This window comes from Buteo buteo, chromosome 21 (assembly GCF_964188355.1).
Source record: "Buteo buteo chromosome 21, bButBut1.hap1.1, whole genome shotgun sequence".
Classification (NCBI taxonomy): Eukaryota; Metazoa; Chordata; class Aves; order Accipitriformes; family Accipitridae; genus Buteo; species Buteo buteo.
In genome coordinates, this window is record NC_134191.1 from 11,215,972 (window position 1) to 11,230,915 (window position 14,944).

Consider the following 14,944-nt stretch of genomic DNA (forward strand, 5'->3'; position numbering starts at 1 on the left):
AAACAGGAGTGTCACACACAGTGACAAGAATTTGAGCTAAAGCAGTAAAGAGGTCTATATGCAATGGGCTTGGGCTAAAAGTAGACAGGGACATGATTCTGTCAGAAAAGTAACAAGTTGCTGAACAGAGGATAGGTTTGGGGTGAGGCAGAAACAAAGGTTTTGAAGAAGGCAGGTCTGGATGACAGAGGAGGGCTTGGGCTATGGCAGGATCTCCAGGTGAGGGTGAAGAGAATTGAGCAGAGCTCTGGAGTTCTCAAAAAAGGAGAGTAGTATCAGGAGCCTGCCTAGGAGACTGCCCACATGGCAAGCAAAGGAGTAAGACATGATCCAGGGCCCCAGGGACAGTAAAAGTGTCCCTCTGCCCAGTATCATCAACCACACTGGCCAGATAAGTCTGTGCTAAAGAAGGTGAGCAGAAAATTATTTCCTGCTTTGGGTGTGTGGCCTCAGCTTCCAGCTGCTGGTCACATTCCATGGTTGTCAGCTAAGATTAGACTGATCTTACACCACCTCTTGGAGGTGGATCAAGTCACCTCTTGAATCCTTTCTCAGACAGGCTGATAAAAGCATCGTGTACCTCCCACTAGACTTGACTCTCAGTGGCTCTCTAGCCCTCTAACCTTTCCTGGGGTCCTGGACCCTTGAAGCAGCTGTGCAAGCTTAGTCAAGTTACATCTAACCTAATAGCACAGGAGCCTAGGAGTTCAAGGCAGCCAATTCTGTGTCTCGCCTCCAGGCAGCAGAATAAACACTTGTTGATTAATTGAATAAACTGATTGATTCTGCAGTGAGTCCAGGTCATTTCTCTCCTGGCTTAGATATCAGAGCCTAGCCAGCAGAGCTAAGATATCGTGGCAGGCTTTCCCATCTATCCCCAATGCCTTCTCAAGGGAGGCTCCTGAGGAAGTGTCACAACCAACAAGCATCTTGAACAGCCTTAAGAGACAGCAGGGGCCAAGGCTGGGCAAGACAGGTGGGGAAGGCATGGAATGGGAAATCTTGTGTTTGCACTGCAAGGGCAGCAGAGCTTCTTAAAAGCTGAGCTTGGCTTGAGACCAAGACCAGATCTCTAGGGTGACTGTATCCCAGTGCAATCCAGTCAATACTACAGGTGAAAGTCTTCCTGTTATTTCTACTCCTGAAGGTTCTTTGGCAGAGGCCCAAAAAGGGCTTCAGTGAGGCCCCCAGAGCAAGCTGGGGCTGCTGGGACATCAGGACCAGCCCCCAAGCCTGTAAGAACAACAGGTTTGCAACACGTTATAGCCATGCCAGAGGCTGGCCAGCTGCAAGGGCAGCGTGGAGGGTCATGGGAAGCAGCCGGACGACTACAGCAAAGCTGATATGGTTAGGGGAGATGAGATGCAGCAAGTCTTCAAGTCGCTGTCTCTGCCACAGACATCTAATAGCAGGCAGAAAGAGAATGAAAGTGAGTTTCACACACCCACCTCTTCAGGTCCACGAGTGGGAAGAAACTCCCTCAAAAGTGCAAGATTAACAAAATTAGATTAGCAAAACAGAGATGAGCTGCAAGCTGTTCCTTCACACAAGGAAGGACCTCTAGCAGGCCATAATTGGCAACTCCTAGCCTGGAACGGTTCCTTTTAATTAGGTCAGTGCTTCCCATGCAACATGCTGCACAAGATAGAGTATTTCAGAGCACATGGACACTCGCCTACCAGAGGAGAGCCAATACCGGAGGCACAGCAACAGTCAGGGATCCTTCCCTTTCTTAATACATAACTGAGACGAGTGACAAGTGCCAACAGCTAGGCTCTCATCCTGCCCTGTGCTGCCCCCGCTCACCTGCCATATTTCTACACACCTAGGACTATTTGGGAAGCAGCTCATTTGCCAGCATATGCTCTGTGCCTCAAATCGAAGTGTTAAGTAGGTACTGTACACACAGGCACACTGTGGCAACCTGGAGCAAAGGGCAGCCCTTCCCACCTTTGCGTGGGAAATGTTGGCAAGGAGTACTTGGCAGAGAGCTGTATACTGAGAGCCCTGGCTGAATCCCAGGCAGCTATCTACAGGCTGCGTTAGTGCCGTAACAGCCTGAGCAGCCAGTCCTCTGCGAGCACAACCATTTTTGATTGCAGCACAGTCACGTGCCAGCCGGCAAGCCTGTTTTGTGGCATAGTTGTGCAATAATTCCAGAAAACATTCCTGTAAACAATTCTTGTCCTGCTGCGGTTGCTACCCCAAGCTGTCATGTCGCAGATAGAGCTTCCAAGCCAGGTGGCTGTAAGAAGCAAGACACATAGTGAGCATGCAGCCTTATCACTATCAACAAAACACCCAAAGCCAAAGGGCAGCAGCTTCTCTGTCCCTCTCTGCACTCACTGCACTTCCTCCAGACCCATAGCTGAACCATCTGCAGCCCTTTAAGGGAGTTCTCTGTGGCTGTTGACCAAAGCAGATCCTCCACAATTGAACTCCTGCAGATCTCCACTCTTCAGATCACAGTACTTTGGGTTTTAATTGACTTAGCAAAAGCACATTCAACCAAAGATTATCCAGCTGCTAATCCACATCAGTGCTATGTACACACATGCTAAATCCCTGACAAAGATACAGGGTTTTTCTGCAGTATCATGGGACGCTTAGACTATTAGTGTCAAATGCAAACATGGAACATGGTTTGCAAGCCACTACCCACTCACACGCAGGGAGTTCAATTCAGTGCACACTATCTGCCATACTCAGAGCTCTCTGTAGAACAAGAAGCACCTTGTCCTACTCTGCAAATAATCTATGTAGTATCTTCATGCATGTTTGCCCTCAGCAGACGTGATCTTACCATTGCATTGGGATAAGCTAGAAAGAGAAAGACTGCTAGGAATTTGCCTTTGTACTGCTTTGCCTGACAAGAACCATCCTGGGATTTATGGGTACCCAGGACCTCTGGATCAGAGCAGGACTCAGAAGACTGGCTGGTGAGGCAGCAGCAGACTGCTGACATGGCCTGGCCAGGAGAGGGGCTTGGCTCCCACTGGCCGACTTAGCATTTACAACTCTTTCCTTTAGGACATGCCAGTTCCCCTCCCAGACCCTGCTCATCTCTCTCTGCTGGCTTGACTTCCCATTCCCTCTGGGGCTCCTCTGCCTGCCAGCACCTGGACTGGGCTGTTTATGAGAACCACCTGAAGGGTGCCTGCTGGCATTTTACAAGCAACCATTTTTCCTCAACTGCTGCTGCAGTGGTTAAGTGTTTTGTTGCTATGCCACACCACCAGAGGATTGGGAAGTCAAGTACATTAGTTTCTTCATCTTAAGAGCCTTGGGTGTTAACCTGCCAGCAGCACTGTAGGGATAAACGTATTTCTGGCACCCTGATCAGTCTCCGTGCTCCAGCCTTTCCATCCTAGTCCCACCATTTTTCAGGGGGTGAAGGGACAGAATTTATGTCTCTCTCCCATCACAGATACACTCCTTCTCCACCCCAAGTGGGACTCATCCTTTCCTTCAGGATGGAAAACGGTGGCTGAAGGTACCGCATGGAGCTCACCAGACAAATTCAGACTAACATAGTCCAAGCAGGGAGACCAAAGCCAAGTGGAGTGACATAACCCCTCTCTCTGGAGGAAACATACCATGTTCAGGCCTAAAAAAGCACAAGCCATATCAGCGTCTGACAAGGCAACGCATTGCTCCTTAGCTAGCAGAGCTGTTAGCAGTGTTACTCCAGGGAAGGCAGGCAGGGCGCAGTCTGACCAATTCGGTAATGGACTAGGAGGCAAAGGAGCATGAATGCGCCAGAAGACTTGGATTGAAAGAGAAGCTCATTTCAGCCGTTGCCTTGACAATTCCACCCACTCCCTGCAGGGTCTCGAGGCTTATTTCCTCCAGCCTGTACACCTAGAGGAGCAGAGCAAACCCAGGCGACACCAGAGATGGAGAGCATACAGGTGTACAGTCTGCAGCCAGCACAAGTGTAGGAGGCTAACCATCTTTGCATGCAGCTGATTTCACCACTTTGGTTTCACAACTGATCCCCTTCTCCTGTCCCCTTGGTTCCAGGCTGTGCAAGGTGTTTGCTCCCCTTTTATCCCCTATTTCCCCATCATGTACTTTTTTCTAACCCTGCCCTTCGTGCTGCCTTGTTCACAAAAGTTAACAGGGATTGGGAATGGACTGGTGCAACCTCGCTGTGCTGAAGGGTTATAAATGCTTTGTGCCATGGTAGAAGCTACCATAAAGGTCAGAAAAATGTTTATAGTGGAATTCACAGAATGTTTACCTCTTACAATGACAGAATACTGCAATTCCTTCTCAGGGACATTTATTGGGCATAGGGAAATGCTACCCCCAGGGACTCTGGCCTGGAAGTAACAAGCTTCCCCACCATGCTTGCCTGCTGCCTCAAGCCCTGGGGGTGCGGAACACCTGACACCAATGGGCACTAATCATCCAAAAGCTTATAGACAACTCATCCAGACACAGCCAAAGGAAAGATAATTGCTGGCGTTACCAAATCCGAGCCCCTGGAACGCAAATCCCAGGGACTGTGTGTTCAGCCCCTTCCCGGGGTGCTCTTCTGCCTACTCTGTTTCTCCTCTTCACTCTCACAGAGCAGAGTCCGGCTGAAGCATTATAAACCGATTCTTCCACAGCATTGCTGCAAGCTCGTTACCAGCTCAGCGCTGAACAGCCTGTTAGATCTTGGGAACAGCATGAGACCACACACAGGAATTGTGGCACTACCATTGTGAACAAAAGCAGCCCCCAAGACAAGCTGTTTTCTCTTCAGTATTTTCTTCTCTTCTCGGGAGATTTGTTTCACCTTACAGAGAATGTAGAGGTGGGCCCCAGCAACAACTCAAAACCATCCTATTGATCTCTTTCCCCAGGGAGAACAGCTAACATAATTTTAAAAAACTGTCAGACAGTGATTCTTCTCTGGAATCAAGACACTTAGTAAGAAAGTCTTATAAATTTTCAGTGCTTTACTTGTTTGTCATTTTATTTTCCATGTGATCAGAGAGTACTAAAATTTGGCTGGTGGCTGTTTCTGAAGGGAATCACTAGAAAAAGACTCATCGGAAAACCTGCAGAGACTACACAAGCGTTTGATGCTGTTAACAACAACCTCTTATCCAAGAGCCTCTTTATCCCCTGTCGGCCTAAACACATGGTGTTTGCTCCACAGGCTCTGTTCTTTCTTCCCTAGCCTAGCTCACCGCTCGACTTTGCCCTACCACAGCATCAGACTCCAGAAGGGTGCCAGAATATCCTTTGTTATGGCATGAGATTAGGCTCAGGTCCAGGGTCCCCATTCCCTAGTTGCCCAGTGGGAACACACAGCCTTCTAGGTGAGATCCTTTGAGCCAGCACAGCGCTTGTAGCTTGCTCCAAGCAGATTCTGTTCTGCTTGCCACCAGCACCCAGAATTTTTTCCACCCTGCAGTGTCAGGAAGCTCAGCAGGTGGAAAAGGGGACAGGATAGATGCAGAGTGAAGTCTGCTTGGTCTGAAAGGCTTCCTCCCCCACACAACACAGCCATTTCAAACCCCTGTGTATGCATTTGACAGAGAAGGTGCTGTGAGCTCCAAGCATGCAGGATGCAGAGATGCCAGAGCTCGTTGAGGCATGCGCTGAGGACAGGCAGAACAAACACCTAGCTGTTATCGGCACAGTTCCTCGCTCCTCTAAATGGGCTGAGGCAGGAGTTTCTGTGTTTAATGGCCAGCATTTCACACAAGGTCAGGCTAGAGAGGAACAGGCCTCCTGAGGCTTGTTTGTGGATACAAACACATGTGCTCTAGGGTTCTCAGAGTCACACAAGTGCAGCTGTGCACTCCCTTTACCAGATACTCATTTTGCTGAGAAATGCTCTACTCCATCCCGTCTCACCTGGACCTGGGCACTTCCAGTGGGCTGCTTCCAATTCTCAGGAAGTTATCAGAATGGGTTGATGAGGAGGAGCTGGAGGATTTGACTTCGCCCATCCCTGCAGAAGGCAGCCTATCTTCAGACTGCTGTGCCCTGCTCCAGAGCACAGCTTGTGGTGACGATGCACAGCTCTTCCTCCTGTGGGATGGAGGACTTGGGTGAGAAAGCTGGCTTTCCCACGTACTCCGATTAGGAAGCATTTCCACAGCAGGCTGGATTTTACCCCGGCAGCTACAATCTCTTGTTCCCACTGAACCTGCCCTCCTCCCTCCCAAGGAATCATGAGTCACGGGTAACTGCTCAGTGACAGGGGTACACTAAGCTCAACCCATCTTAGCCCATTCTTTTATAGATCACCACCCACGTGACCTGGAAATCAGAGACAGGAGAATGCATCAGCCCACACACATACAGCGATTGCTTTGTTTAGTCTAGCTGTAAAAATGCCTCAAGCAAGGGGCCTCCCAGCAGGGAAAGACCATTTCAATCTGCTCTAACTCTACAGAGTGTATCAGCTGAGGAGCTCAGCCCAGGTGGGCATTTGTGTGCACTGACGAGGGTGACAGGGACACACCACCAGTGTTATTTCCCCTTTTAGTGATTCCCTTCAGGCACCACTGACCACACTTTTGACCACATGCTCAGAGCTGACAGTCACTCCAGATGTAGGTGCATTTCAGTCCTCTCCCTGCCTGTGCTGACAGCCCAGAACTGCTCTGGCTTCTTTTCTAGCCAGCACATTCAGACTTGGGTGTGATTCACTGTCCATTGCTGTGTCAGGCCTTAGCTCACAGTACCATCCAGCTACATGGCAAACAGGCACACATATTTGGGACTAATTCACATCACTGCTGCTCCACGTTCAGAAGATTTTCTTTCGTACACGAGGGTTTTTTTCTGGAGGATTCCTGAGAATTTTTCCCCTTCCAAAACCACAGTGAATTGGAGAAAGACCTCCCTATGTACAAGTGAAAACGAAAAGTCTAAAGCAAACCAAGTCAAGGAGAAAAGATGCTGTTCTTCCTGGAATCTGGAAGGGCATCTCAACTTTGACTGAGATCTCGAGCAGTATCAGCAAGTCCAGCTAAAGACAGGCTCATTGTACAGTGGAAAGCGTGATAGCCTCTCTTCATTTCTTAAAGTGTCCACCCTCAAACATCACATCACAGCTTCTCTCAAGCATTATTAATCTCATGTTATCGTAATTGCCAACATCTCCAAGCACAGCCTGCAGAAACAGGGTTGTACAGCGAAAAACCAAATGCTTCTCCCTGCGAGACCTCAAGGCTGCCTGTTTTCAGGACAACACAATGAAGCAATCCCCTCCTCTCCCCGCTCACATTATGCACAGCCCAGCTCACCCAGCTTATAGCAAGCCCTACCTGTTCTCCAGACTACACAGCCGCAACAGCCTGCAGCAAGATATCCATGACCAGTCCCCTTGCTAAGCATTCACGGCAAGGTTCACAACCTTCCCTTCTGCAAGCTCATGCTCACAGCATGGGCCCAAACTATCCCTGTGGTAGCAGCAGCTAGCCCCAGCACAGCCTGATGTCTCCAACAGGAGTGAAAGCAAACCAGAGTTAGAAACACGTCACAAAATCAAGCCCTGATACACACAAATGCAGCAGTTCTCTTCTAGCATGCTCTGACCACTTCACATCTTGTGAAAATCATGTGTAGGTTTTGTGCTGCAGGATCTAGTCTGTATGTCCTGAGCACTCAGAGAAATGTAAATGCTTCCAGTTTACTACCCTGCAGTCAGGCAAGTGGAAAGTTGTTCTCTACTTGCTGCAGTCACTTTGCTGCGGATAGGTAGGCTCTGTGTGTTAAAGAGAACTCTGTGCTGCTCACTTGGCAAACGCAGTTTGGGACGCCCCATCTCCATTTTGTGATTCTGCAGGAAGATTCTCTCTTTCCCTCTTCAGCATTTTATAAGTTGAATCACAATGTGCTTTAGAAAGGCTGCTGCCACTAGCATGGCTGCAGGCTAAGTCCCAGAGGACTTCCAACTGCCTCCAGCACAACCCAAATTTAATTTAAAATAATTGCAATATAAAATAGCATCTTCACATGTGCTGAGGGAGAGAAGAGAAAAATTAAACTGAGAGGGGCAACCCTACAGCAAGGTTCTGAAATCCCCAAACAGCACCAGAAACTCCACAAGCAAGCACAACACTCATCCCAGAGCAGCAGTCACCAGACACCTTCCCCAGTCCCCACTTCCAGACAGCCACCTGCATCCCCAGGTGAGTCCTATGTGACCCTCTATCAATAGGGAGCACCGAGAATTTCATATTCTCCCCCAGAAGTATCTCTAAGCTGCGCTGCAGGCAGCAACCTGCTTTCAGCTCATACACCTTGTGCTGTTAGAGAAGCTAAAGTTTAGAGGGGATTATTGGCCACCCAGCCCACCTACTAACTGCAGACACTCCCCTGTATAATCTCTTCCATAAACTGATTAAGCTTCATTTTAGGGCAGCTAAATTGTTTCCACTTTTCCTTGGGGAGGCTGCTGCCACATGTCATTTTTCTGGTAGTTTGGAACCATCTTTTGAAAGTAATGAAATCTTTTCTGGATTAAGTTTAACAGTGAAACTGGTAAAAATGAAACAAAGCTGCTTTACTCTCATCAGAGGACAAACTTCAGGAGCATCTCTGCAGAAGCCTGACAGTCTTTAACACGGGGTGATCTCCAGTTTTTGGTGCAGAAGTTCTGTAGCACAAGTTGCAGCAAAGCCTCTGACAGCCAAATTCCTCCCTCCACTGTAAGGAACCCATGCCACAGAGAGCAGAACTGGAGGGCAATGGACTTCAGAAATATCTTTTCTACTGTGCTCAGAGCCTGCCCCTTTTGTTCTGCAGCCCGTTGAGTGGCTATCTCCTCACCATGCTGCTTGAGCCTGTGCTCCTGCTGGCATCAGCTCCACTGCTTCATAAGTGAAGCTCCCAGCTGCTCCAGGGGAACTTTCCATCCCCAGGGAGAAGTCGCTGCTCAGACTTGTGGTGCTGCCTCGGTCTCTCTGCTCTAGAGAAAAGAAAACAGAGCTACCTGAAAACCAGCTTGGTCTCATCCACTTTCTCTCCCTTTAAGCAATACAATTCCCATGTGCCCTGGGGCTGTGTTCTTGCGAGGCCCCAAGGGAAGCATACCCATTTGTAGTCAGATTGATGCTGGGAACCCGAGCCCCCAAGCGATCAACCATTACCAGCACCCAGGGGTGCTGATGTTCAGCAGCAGCACTCACTGAGCATGCAGATCTCTTCCAGGGTGAAACTGGGTGGCAAACTCTTCCTTCTGGGGAAAGACAGACAAAGTTACCTCAGCCACGCTTCAGGCCTGCACGGAGGCTGGCCATAGCCAGATGTCTGTAGCACATGACGGATCAGAGCAGTGGGGAATTAGCTGTGCAGGGACAGAGGGGAGGGGATGGGGCCAGTGTGCAGTATCTGACTCTCCTACAGTCCCAGCCCACACATCCTGTGCTTTGAGAGGGTGGCAACAGGCAGACGTGCTTATTCAGAGCCTCCAGGGTGGGCTGTATTTCTTTCTGCCCCTCCTGAAATAGGAAGGGGTTAATGTTTAGCAGTCTGTTAAAAACCAGCCACCCCACTCCCCCCAACAGTGCCTGATGGAGCTTGCTGCGCAGCCTGCTTGAGCCAGAGCACACATCTTTGGGTTCATCCGTGCTAAAGCAGCTACGGACAGTCATTAAGCAGAGAGCACACTTCAGCATGGACAATTTTTCAGAGCACAACGTGGCACCTCACAAGCCTCGGCCCCATTTTGCAGCCTTCAGAGTGCAGAATAAATTAAAGAAAACTGGGCCAGGACACCAGGGCTTCCATCTCCCCAAAGAAACAGCACTAACAAGCTCCCTGGCTCTGCAGCCCATGCAGCAGCAGGCACAGGCTCCTTACCTCTGCGACTTCACAGCAGAGAACTCCTCAGAGGTGATGTGCTTCAGAAAATTGAAGCAGAAAAAGAAAATCTGAGCAAAGGGAGAGAGAAGAGCGGTTCAGGGATGAACCCGAGGCTCCATGCAGCCTCTTATCTTGGTGGGGAGGTGCTGGTAGGAAGGAGATAGCAAGAAATCTGCAGCTATCAGCCTCCAACGTGCCATGGGCTGCCACCATCCCATCCTGAGCCTTCTCTTACACGTTAAACTGACCCTCTCTTCCCTGCCACGGGGAGGCCCAGAAAGGAAGGTGTACAAGTCTCCTTATCAATGCTTTGCACACATGCCGCAAGCACACAGCAGGTACTTACGCCATCAGTGCAGAATGGAAAAGAGATGGCTCCCAGCAGCTGCTTATAACCCTGGGTAAGCAGCAAACCCAGCAGGACTAGCAGGGTTAGAGCTGCATGCTCCACCTCGGCACCACAGCTGTATCACACCTGGAAGCATGTGGTACCTGCAGCATCTGTGGTCCCAAGCTTGTGCCCTGCCACACACCAGTCTGCTCTGTGGCATTCACCCCCCTGTGTCTCTGCCACCCCATCTACCTGCACAGAGCCGAGCCCTTCTCCTCCTGCAGTAGGGAACAGGGAGTGCTAGAGGCAGCCACGCACCCCCTCTCCTGCTGCAGCTACTGACTCCGCCCTTGGCCAAGCAGGCACCAGAGCAGAGCAGAGCTGCCAGGCTTGAGCTAGCAGAGCTCTGGGAAAGGAATGAATGGGAGGAACGACACTAATACAGGGGTCCTGGACGCCTGAAAGATGGAAAATAGGCCAGGGTACCGGCTCTGCTGTTCACAGACAGGGAATTCCCTAGAGAGGTGAGAGTCTGAGGAGCAGGGGATTAGCAACAGGATTAGACATACTCCCCACCTCTTGATTTCTACCCAAAACCAATATTGCTCTATACTGCAACTATAGTCAGAGCAATCATTTTTTGCTGTTAAACAGTGAAAGATTCAAAGAGAATTAGTTCCACCAATCTTAGCTGCCTCCCAGACCCACCTGTGTACCTGCAGATACACCCCGCCAAATACACACACTGGAACCAGCACAAGCTGCTCCATGAGCCCGTGATGACATGCAAGCCACATGCAGCTGCAGCACCCGTGCAGGAGGGCTGGCACTCAGGGCAAGCAAACAAGACTATACAGCTTTATTTCCAAGCTCCCAGGAGTCACAGGCCTTAAGCATCTCTTGTCACGGCTGAGCTGAATAGCCAGTCCTAGCACCCTTTCACCACGGGACTGAATGCTAATAGCACAGCAGAGAGACTGGCAGGACTGACACCCACCAAGCAAACTGTAGCCTGAGAGAAAAGCATTCCCACACCTTATGCACCAGGAATTGTTGGGGCAAGGCTCCTACCTCATATTTCCAGCACCTGAACAATCTTTTTAGAGCCCAGCCAGACCACTGATATTACCAGAAGCAGGCAGTGAACACTGCTACCGTAAACAAGTACCCTGAGAACAAAAAGCAGTGCTCAGTCACTGCCCCAGACTAGACACTCACCTCTTCTCCTTTACTGAGTCGATCGACTAACATGTGCCTGGAAAGAGAGCAAGGGAAGCTCAGTCACACACCGGAAGCCAGAATCAGCAGAAGAACACAAGCTGTCAAGAATGGCCAGAAGCCTGAGCCTCCAGGTAAAAAAAAGGCATCAGCCCCTCTTGTCACAGCTCATTGGGAGCTGCCCCAACATCCACCTTTGGGTGCGAGCAAACACCAAAGATGACCCCCTGAAGGCTTCTCCCCAGCTGTGCAGGGATGCATATGCGAGTAAAACTTAGTGTGCCTACCCAAAGAGAAACCAGTCATAGGCCACCGTCAGGTAGAGGATCTCAGACGGCTCCAGGGATGCGTGGATCAGCCCATCCTGCAAAGCAAATGACCACAGCCTTCAGGCAGCAGCCCTGGGGATCAGGACTTGGGAATGCATGATCTACTGAAAACTGTCATGGTGATCCAAGATGCCCAGCCTGCTCTAGCTGTCTGTGATACTGTGTCTGATGGCAGTACAGCACATTGGGCTCCACATCAAAGCTGATCCACACCCTCTCTGAAGCCATGATAGCCAAAAGGAACATTAACTGCTCCACCACCACTTTCTGGTGACACAGTCACTCACCCTCCAAGCAATCATCCCCAGAAGCAGAGCAGGTCAGCCAGGTACTCACAGCCCATAAGGAGAGGCGCAATAAGGAGATGAAGAGAGGAGTTCGATCCCAGCCGGATATACAGTGCACCAGGAGCCCACTGTCATCTGTTCCAGGCAAGGGTAGGAAGGAGAAGGAAAAAAAGGATGTTGCAACAAGAGCAATGACTTTTCTTCATGGCAGATCTGTAGAGACAAGCCACCTTCCATCCCCACAACCCAGGCTCAAGAGCAGAACTCAGCCAAGCCAGAACATTTTCTCTTGAATACGGGAGCCAACAAATTGCTCGGAGTGTCCTGGGTTGTCAGCAGCCCCAGCTGATATGCTGTCCTGGTCTTGACAGTTGCTCAGGACATGAAGTCACTAGGTATGAACATCACTTTGCTACTCAGAACATATGCCTACCCAGTTGCAATGCACTATCATGATTTATCCCCACATCAGAGAGAAACCTGCTCCAACTGAACACTTTTCCAGTCTCACCAACCTTCCTACTGATACACATCGAGCAGAGGCACACACAGGGCACAACTCCTACACTCTCCAGAAAATTCGCAGTGTGTCCCAACACAGGTACTGGAGGAGAGTCTGTAGTTGGCCGTGCTGGCAGAGCCAGCCGTGGCTCCATCTATCCAACAGTGCTGGGTACCAACTCACAGTGCCCAGAGGGAATGGGATGCCAACATAGGGCAATATACACCCTTCAAAGAGCTTGGGTGGCTGTGATGACAGAGGATGGAAGGGGCTCTTAAATAGGCACCTAATGAGACCTTGCGTTGGAGGGACAAAACACAAGTGTCCAGCAAAATAAGAGCAAGAGTCAACAAGCAGAGAACAAATGTTTCTTTTCTTCAGCTTTAAAGCAGTAAAACATTATGTAAAGTTTTCAGATATCCCTCCGTTCCTGGTAGGAGAGAGTTTTCAAGGAATCAGCAAGTCCCTCTCTAAGAGGGGAGCTGGAGCCCTAAGATGCTAGGACCATCACCCTGTTTTGAAGGGAGAGCAGTGAAGTTCTCCATAGTGACTCTTCTGTATTGGGAACTGATCCACAGTGGCACTAATACCATCAGCTGTTCTTCCAGAGACAGCAACTGCTCCAGTTAAACCGCTGGGAACAAGAAGTTTGCCTTACCATCACTATTGATGATGGAGATCAGCAGCTTCAGGTAGTTCTGTGTCTGTTGTACAAGGTCCCAGCTCTACAGAAAGAGAAATGTGGATGGTAAGGGTCTTCCCACAGCAAAAGACTGCTCTGCAGTTCAGACCCTGCCATGCTCTTGACTTTATCCAGAGCAACAGCAAAGCAGAAATAACCCCTGGCTATTCCTCAGTGACAGACCTTCCCCTTGGTGTTCTAATCAATCCCCCCATCCTCTGAAAAAGGCACTCTGGGACAAAAGACCAAACAGGGGAAAAAAACACCCAAAACAAACGCAATCTCTACTGTCTGCCTGGCTGGCACAGAACCTGCTTGCCTGCAGCCCCAAAGCTCCAAGCAGACCATGCTCAGAGAGACTAACGTAAGCCAGCAAACACCTGCGGAGCACTGACCCAGTTCTGCAGCCCCCTGCACGCGTGCACTTTACCAAATGGCTCAGCAGCCACGTTACAGCTGTGTATGTGATGCAAGTAGCACAATGGGGTGAGCAAGCCAAGGTCAGCAGCCCAGTCCCACAACCCAAGCACTTTGCTCAAAACTCTCTGGCCCTTATAAATGGCCCCAGCAGGCTGCCTGTGGCGGGCTGACCCACTCCCGGCTGCTCCAGACAGGCACTGGACTTCTGCAGTAATGCCCAAGTAGCAGCAACACCACAGAAGGGCTCTGAACTCAGAGACCTCCAGCACTACAAGAGATGCAGATGAAAAACATCACAGCAAGCTCAAGCATGCCACTCTCAACCACTATGTTGTGAGAAGATGCAGGGAATTTCAGTGGTCTGATCAGAGCCAGAACTAGCTCAAGGAAAATAGGATATCACTGGCAACAAAAAGGCAAGGAAAGGGACACGTGTTTCATTGTGACAGTGTTAGTGGTATAAGTGACATCTGACCGCCAGCAATAGAACACTTGCTGTGTGCTTGCATGCGTGCACATGTGCGTGTAACCACACTTAAGACTACTGTCAGACAAAGAACATATTGCTCTGCTGTGAAGCCTGCACAGCAACAAAAGAGTAGGGAAATGGGGAACATGCTCAGCCTGGGGCAGAAAAACACACACTTCCAAAGTCTTTTATGTGCCTAATTCAACTCTGTCTTGTGCTTATGCCAGAAGGAATCATCTAATCAACCAGTCTGATCTCTCTATACCACAAACCAGAAAGTTTTGTTCAGTTGCCCCAAATACAGCCTGAAGCTAGCACTTGGCAACATCTCTGCCCAGAGAAGCACCTCAACTAGGGGTGACAGCTCATTGCTCCTTTGGCAGCATGTTCCAACAGATCATCCTCAAAAATAACAAGCAAGACTACTTTTCCTTATTGAAGGTCTGATTTCAGACTGCAGATATCGCTTCCTGTGCAGCTTTTCTTCCTCAGATTGAAGAGTGCTTTAGAATTAGTATTTTCTCCCTGCGAATGTACTTACACATTAATCAAGTCAACCCTCCGTCACCTTTGTGATTAGCTAAACAGACTGAGAACTTCAGCGTTAAGTGAAGCACCTTCTCCAGTCCTCAGATCATTTCTGCATCTATTTATCACACCCTCTTCAATTTTTAACATCCTTTTAAAAATAGTGGCTGCTCAGTATTCTAGTGAACAAGTTTCTAGCCATAAACAAGCTGTGGTCCCATTAGTTCTGCTTCAACACTGCAAGCTACTTTTCTGTGATTCTGCTTATGCTGGCACTTAAACATTATTTACATCACTGACTGACAAACACTGGCCCAGCACGGGGAGCTCCGCCAGTTCTGTGGTGCTTCCAGCCACAG

General features: G+C 49.6%; 1 protein-coding gene across 4 annotated transcripts in view; it reads right to left on the bottom strand.

Moving 5' to 3' along the window:
* MTMR14 (myotubularin related protein 14) overlaps positions 1-14,944 on the bottom strand; it is a 35,107-nt gene that overhangs the window by 5,698 nt on the left and 14,465 nt on the right. For all 4 annotated transcript variants that reach the window (XM_075053555.1, XM_075053554.1, XM_075053556.1 and 1 more), the window contains 8 exons: positions 13,145-13,211; positions 12,034-12,119; positions 11,656-11,732; positions 11,369-11,405; positions 9,817-9,887; positions 9,144-9,193; positions 8,785-8,923; positions 5,857-6,033 (listed from right to left, as the gene is read on the bottom strand). In XM_075053555.1, coding sequence (XP_074909656.1) covers positions 5,857-6,033; positions 8,785-8,923; positions 9,144-9,193; positions 9,817-9,887; positions 11,369-11,405; positions 11,656-11,732; positions 12,034-12,119; positions 13,145-13,211 — 704 coding nt within the window. The remainder of the gene's footprint in view (positions 1-5,856; positions 6,034-8,784; positions 8,924-9,143; positions 9,194-9,816; positions 9,888-11,368; positions 11,406-11,655; positions 11,733-12,033; positions 12,120-13,144; positions 13,212-14,944) is intronic.